Raw genomic sequence first — 6,281 nt, 5'->3', positions numbered from 1 at the left:
CTAATCGAGTGTTAGAGAGAGAGAGAGAGAGAGAGAGAGAGAGAGAAGTCAATTAATTAAAGCGAATCAAACAATAAGAAAGCGGTCAGACCACCAATTTGTTTGGTAAACAGCTGATGGATAGGGCTGGAGAAATGTAACCACTCTCACATTCATAGATGGGGTTATGCGTGCAAGGAATGACTATCCATGGTAACTATATAGAATTATAGTTTTCACCATATTTTTTTGCAAAAAAGTGTTTGTTTACAATTTCATTGTTTACAAACAAACAATTAAAACAAGCTTATATTTTGTGTTTCATGGTGTAAGACAGTTGAACTAAGCTCTTGAGGCATTTCTAAGTTATATTTAAGAGTCAACGGTTGTATATTATACATTTACAAGTCAAAAAATGTATGTACCAGTCCCAGATTTAAAGCCCCTTTGAATGAAAAGAATTATGAATAAAACATACATTTTGTGATGCAAATAGTAACTCGACTAGGGTATTAGTCCATACAGGGGAGGCTGGTGGAGGTTGAAATCGGAGGACATTTGATACCATTCCTCATTCCATTCCATTCATTCCATTGAGACTGTCCTCCGATTTCTACCTCCACCAGCCTTCCCTGGTATAGTCATGAAACAACAAACTAGCTTCGGTACCAGCAGTATGTCAGGAACACATCATTCATCCTGTTAAATACTTTAATATGTCCATTTTTCATAATGATAATCCACACGCGCACACACATGCACGCACGCAGGCACGCACGCAGGCACACACACAGACACACACACACATCCTCAGTATTGCAGTACTCACAGCTAGCTGGTCACAGGATGGTCGTGATGACTGACAGCAGGACCCGCCTCTGGATAGACTGGACTCCTGTCACTTGCCTCTCTTTACCAGCCTGCTTTACCACTCTGTGGTGGCCAGAGGAAAAGGGAAAGAGTCGGGACAGTATAGCCGTGAGAGTCCTCTTCAGTTTGTCAACAGATATACTAAGTAATATTAACATCCGTCATTGGGTTGAATAAACAATCTCACGCTGTGTACTTTCCACATTAGCTTTATAGAATAGACTGTATTTATGCACGTAGCTGGCACATGTCCCAGCTTTATAGAATAGACTGTATTTATGCACGTAGCTGGCACATGTCCCAGCTTTATAGAATAGACTGTATTTATGCACGTAGCTGGCACATGTCCCAGCTTTATAGAATAGACTGTATTTATGCACATAGCTGGCACATGCTATAACAGTCCATGAGTCAGGGGGGTTGGTTGTTGTCATTTGGAGATACATTGTGTCATGGTCTATGCCCCTAGAGTTAGAAAATGTATGATAGCATTGCAGCACTCATAGCTTTCTGTGTGTTGTCACTCTTTCTTTCATCCCTCCATCGTTTCTCCTGCACGGATGGCTGGAGACTAGGGACTACTACACTAGGGGTACATGAATTAAGGGCATAGTAAACATGACTCAATACATACACATATCCATGTTCATGCTTAATAAAGGCAGTAACAAATGGTTTATTACAGTAGTTATTCATGTTAATAAAGGGGTGAAATCTCAAGTCATCATTAATGACCATTGTGCCATTGGGTATGGAGAAATTCTGCAAATGCAACACAGAACATTCTCAGGATTCCAAAACGATTTTTTTTTTACTTACCATTTGGTGGTTAGATTTGACAGTAAAGTTACACTAGAGGTGTTCAAGATTGACATTAGCTTACTTGTGTATGAGGGGAGTAACTGTTACGTTTAGACATAAGACTTAAGAGTTAAGATAAGTTCTAAGATCTTATGTGGCCTGATCACACACCACCGTCCCATTTTTGTCCTAAAGACAGTTTGGTCTGTGTGATGTGTGGCTCTGGTGGATATGTGACGTACTGTAATGATGTGCTATCCACACATGCTAACCACACCAAAGCCTCTTTAAAGGTATCTCTGACCATACATATATGACATCACGTATGACATCACCAGGGCAGGAAGTTGGTTTCACCTTCACAATCACAGTTAAAGAGGACAAATACATGAAACAGCTTTTGAAGTAGTCATAATGGTGGAGGGTGATTGCATAACCATGTCACCATTGTTACAACATGTACAAGTTAGCACAGACTTGTGGTCATTGTTTGTCATTGTGTTTCCTTTCTGACATCCTTAAAAGGTTAAGAAAGTCAGACATGCTGCTAGAATGTGAACTGTGGTGACATGAGCCTGCGGCGTTAACAGCGAACAAATGCAATTTGTTCCAGTGGATTTGAGCTCTCAAAATCAACGGTAAATTAAAATTTTATTCTACAAAAGTAAGTTCTACAAGTTCAGTTTGTGAGGTAAAGCTCTATTTGAGGTATCCCTTTCAGTTAATACAAATATGGTGATATTAGCTGGAATGGAAGTTTTATTTCTCATCTGTCAACAATGTAGTTTGTTTGTTTATCTGGTTGTGTGTATGGCCATGATGTTTGTTCTAGGAAAGTTCATGTTAATTTTTTGCATGTGCAGTGTTTAATAGACACACAGAGGAACACAAATGTAAACAAGACTGTCTCCCTTTGAACCCTCCTGTCATTATCTAAAAGCATGTAGGCCTACAGCAGAATTATTTACATAATTGGTAGAATAAACAATATAGTCTAAAAATGCTAACATGAAGGTAATGGAGGGAAGGGAAAGGGTAAGGGACAGGGTTTATCCATTGCTGTTTCATCATGGTAGAAGTTGTGAAACCAATTCATGGTCAATATGAGCAGTGATACAGAACTACATATACCACGGCTATCCTCCCTTCTCCCTTTGACACGTTCTCCCCCTCATGTTTCTCCATCTTCTCTTTGTATCCTCCTTCCAACAGGTGTGAGGACAACCCTGAGACTCTTCCAAAGTTCCAGAACCCTGAGACTCTTCCAAAGTTCCAGACACGCCAGAATCCTCAGTTCTCTCTAAATGGCATCATCCACCTTCTCTACCACCTTCCCCCAGCTCCCCACCATATCTAACTCCTCCCCACCCCTCCCTGCCTCCTCCCCCTCTACCCTCTCCCTCTCACACCAGATAGGCATCTCCATCCTAGCCCTGGCATTTTTGCTCGGTTTGCCAGGTAACCTGTTTGTGGTGTGGTCGGTGGTGTGGAGGGTGAAGCAGCGCTCGGTAACCTGTCTCCTGGTATTGAACCTGGCCGTGGCGGACGCCTTGGTGCTGCTCAGTGCTCCGCTCTTCATACGTTTCCTGGTCGGCGGACGAGGCTGGGAGTTTGGGACGGCAGCCTGTAAGATAGTGCACTACCTGTGCAGTGTGAATATGTATGTGTCCATCTATCTGATCTGCCTGATGAGTGTGGACCGCTGGCTGGCGGTGACACGGCCCTTCCTGTCTCAGAGGATGCGTACTAAGAGGTTTCTCACGGCTGTCATGCTGGGGATCTGGGTGATGGCGTTCCTCTTAGCCCTGCCTATGCCCTTCTATCGCAGGTATGGTTGGGAGGTGGGTTGTGTAGGGTTGAGTCTGCATGGATATTTGTGTTTGTATGTCATATGAGTTTGAGGGAGTGAAAGAATATGAAAAATTAAATACTTTCTAAAAGGTGGACCTGAATTGACAGATTGTTTGACACCAGACCAATATCTTTACTGGATACTGATTTTGACATTTTGTTACACAGGACAGAAATGTATTCACATGTATTAATGTCTCAGACATTAATTTGGCTAAGACAGTGTTTCAAGCTACACCATATTTACACATCAATGTCAATGTACTGAAGTTTGCTTTTAAGCTAATCTTCTCTGTCTTTTATAGTGAGTGCACTTTACCAATTATTTTATTATCCTTCTCTGTGTGCTCTCTCTCTCTCTCTCTTTCTTTCTCTCTTTATCTCTCTCTGCCCATCCGTCTCCAGTAACCTACCATTCAACAACTTCCTGTACTGTGTGCCGTACCACTGGGACAGTGTGGGTCACCAGGTGTTCCAGTACCTGTCTGAGACGCTACTGAGTTTCCTGCTACCCTTCATCTTAATCATCGTCTGCTACACCTTCGTCTTATGCCGCTTACGCAGTGCCATGTTCCAAAAGAAAGGACAAGGAAATCGCCTGATTCTCCTCATCATCGGTGCCTTCGCTCTCTTCTGGCTGCCCTACCATCTCATCAATGTCTTACAGGTGTAGTATTTATTTACTAGTTCATGTATTGTATTTTGTACAGGTGTAATTCCCCATTATGATTTACCCAATGGTTCACTATATAAGCACATCACATTTGCAGCCAACCAGGCAAAGGATTACATTGTCCCATTCAGATGATTTCCCCTTGTATTTTAACCTTTTTATCTCCCTCTGTTCCTTTCTCCGCCTCTTCCCCCTCTTCCTCCTCCTCCTCTCTATACCTCTCTTCTCTTCACCCCCTCTTCACCCCCCCCTTTCAGGTGTTTGGCCTGCTGCAGGGCAGCGATGCAGTGATCAAGGCAGCCAAGACAGCTCGCCCCAATGTGACAGCCTTTGCCTTCCTGAGCAGCAGCGTGAACCCTGTGCTCTACGTCTTCGCTGGCTCCTCCCACATCCGCAAGGCCGGCCTCAGCTTCATGGCCAGGCTCTTCGAGGGCACCAACTCTGAGGGACCTGGCTCTGCATCCTACTCCCGCAGCACAAGGTCCAGCCGTAGCTGCTCTGCCCACGACGAGAGCGCCACCCTGCGCAATCTGTCAGTCAAACTGGGACGGTTGAAGGGAGGGAAAAATGAGGGAGGTCATGGAGTGGTACAACAGGGAGTTGAGATTGAGGTCAAGGACAGGCCGGAGCTAAAGACATTGGCCTCTTTTGACCAGTCAGAATAGTGTTATTTGTTAAGTCCTTTTTTATGTTAGTAATGAGATTGTCTGTTGTTGTTTGTTAATGTCTTTATATGTGGAACCCAGGAGGATTAGCGATCGCTAAGGCAACAGCTAATGGAGATTTGAATAAAGAATAAAGAATTGCAATAGATTTATTTCATTTAATGTATCTCCTTAACATGATTAGCTTTTTGATAAATGTGTGTTATTTGAGAGGAAATAAGTATACTATGCGGTGTAATTCTAGCATTAAAGTAATCTGACACAGATTTAGAAAGGTGTGTTGTAACTTTTTGTGATGTTTGTGATGTTTTGATGTTGTGATGTTTTTTTCACAGTTATGTTACAATATGTTTTATGCTTTATCTAGAATATAAGTTTTAATTGGACTGAATAAATTATTTTTAAACTATCCCATTGGTCTATGTGCTTTTCTGATGTTTAAAATTAGGAGAGAATACTAAGACAACAACAGTCAAAACAAAAACACAGAGGCCCTGGATGGATATTTTACAATGCATCCTTCTTCCATTGGCACAATCACTGATCTTACATAACTTTGTCCTCACCTATTAAATAATGTTAGATCAATAATTATGTCAAGGAAGGAAGGATCGGAGGAGGAAAGGACTGTTCACCTCACACATGAGAGCAAATTATGTTGCTCCAGTTTCAGAATCTCTGCATCATGAGGAAATGGTGGAATGGTGGTAAATTATTACTCAATGTTTCCTGTGGCAGTTGCCGCACCAGTTATTGCACAATCTACCGTCCATGCAGAAGCCCTCTATGTACATATTCCATACACAGACTCACAAACTTAACCAGGCATGCACAGTAGCACCCTTGAATGAGATAGATTGACCTTTCAAAGGTTAACTATAACTAGGGCCAGGAGCTTTTCCTGATCACAGCTTTTCCTAATCTTGATCCTGACCCTGATAACAACTCATATTGCATTTCTAAGAATGCAAGAGTTGCATAAAAATATCTGCAGACTGCTAGTATCCGGCATTTGTTGTGTGATATTATTTGTTTCTGTATGTTTTTAGCGGGCTGGTGCATATAACATTTGCACTGTTATCTAATCTTATCTTATCTTTTCTTTTCTTAATAAGTGCTTACTGATGGGAGGCGGTAGTCTAAGGACCATTAGACAACTTCCATGTCTGCCTGCCATTCAGTCTCTTTGGACAGATACTATTATAGCCCTGCATTGCAGCAGTTTCTATGACTGACACTTAGTTAGGACCAGGAGTGTATATAAATTAATTCACTAGGTTAACCCTGGTAGAGGTGTCCAGGGGAATACTCGATGCTGATATTATACCACCAGAGGAGACTGGAAGGAACCAACAGTCAAGCACCTTGTTTACTGCTGTCCGGGCCATGTCTTTGCATATGACCATATAGCATAGACACCATGAAATAATCACAGACATCCT

The 6,281-nt window shown here is 42.2% G+C and overlaps 1 protein-coding gene across 1 annotated transcript; it reads left to right on the top strand.

The window, feature by feature from the left end:
• Positions 1–2,231: 2,231 nt before the first annotated feature.
• Positions 2,232–5,223, top strand: ltb4r (leukotriene B4 receptor). The gene is made up of 4 exons (XM_083665707.1): positions 2,232–2,288; positions 2,863–3,478; positions 3,907–4,168; positions 4,432–5,223. The coding sequence occupies exons 2-4, from the start codon at positions 2,955–2,957 to the stop codon at positions 4,837–4,839; spliced, it is 1,194 nt and encodes a 397-aa protein (XP_083521833.1). The 5' UTR covers positions 2,232–2,288; positions 2,863–2,954; the 3' UTR covers positions 4,840–5,223.
• The last annotated feature ends 1,058 nt before the right edge of the window (positions 5,224–6,281 follow it).

Source organism: Argentina silus (assembly GCF_951799395.1).
Source record: "Argentina silus genome assembly, chromosome: 1".
NCBI lineage: Eukaryota > Metazoa > Chordata > Actinopteri > Argentiniformes > Argentinidae > Argentina > Argentina silus.
This window is presented reverse-complemented; position numbering and strand designations above follow the sequence as displayed.

What these genes read in the sequence shown, in the direction of transcription:
- ltb4r (XM_083665707.1), top strand. Translation starts at nt 2,955, where the DNA reads ATGGCATCATCCACCTTCTCTACCACCTTCCCCCAGCTCCCCACCATA. An exon ending in CCTATGCCCTTCTATCGCAG is followed by an intron (nt 3,479 to 3,906) that starts GTATGGTTGGGA and finishes ATCCGTCTCCAG; the next exon opens with TAACCTACCATTCAACAACT. An exon ending in ATCTCATCAATGTCTTACAG is followed by an intron (nt 4,169 to 4,431) that starts GTGTAGTATTTA and finishes CCCCCCTTTCAG; the next exon opens with GTGTTTGGCCTGCTGCAGGG.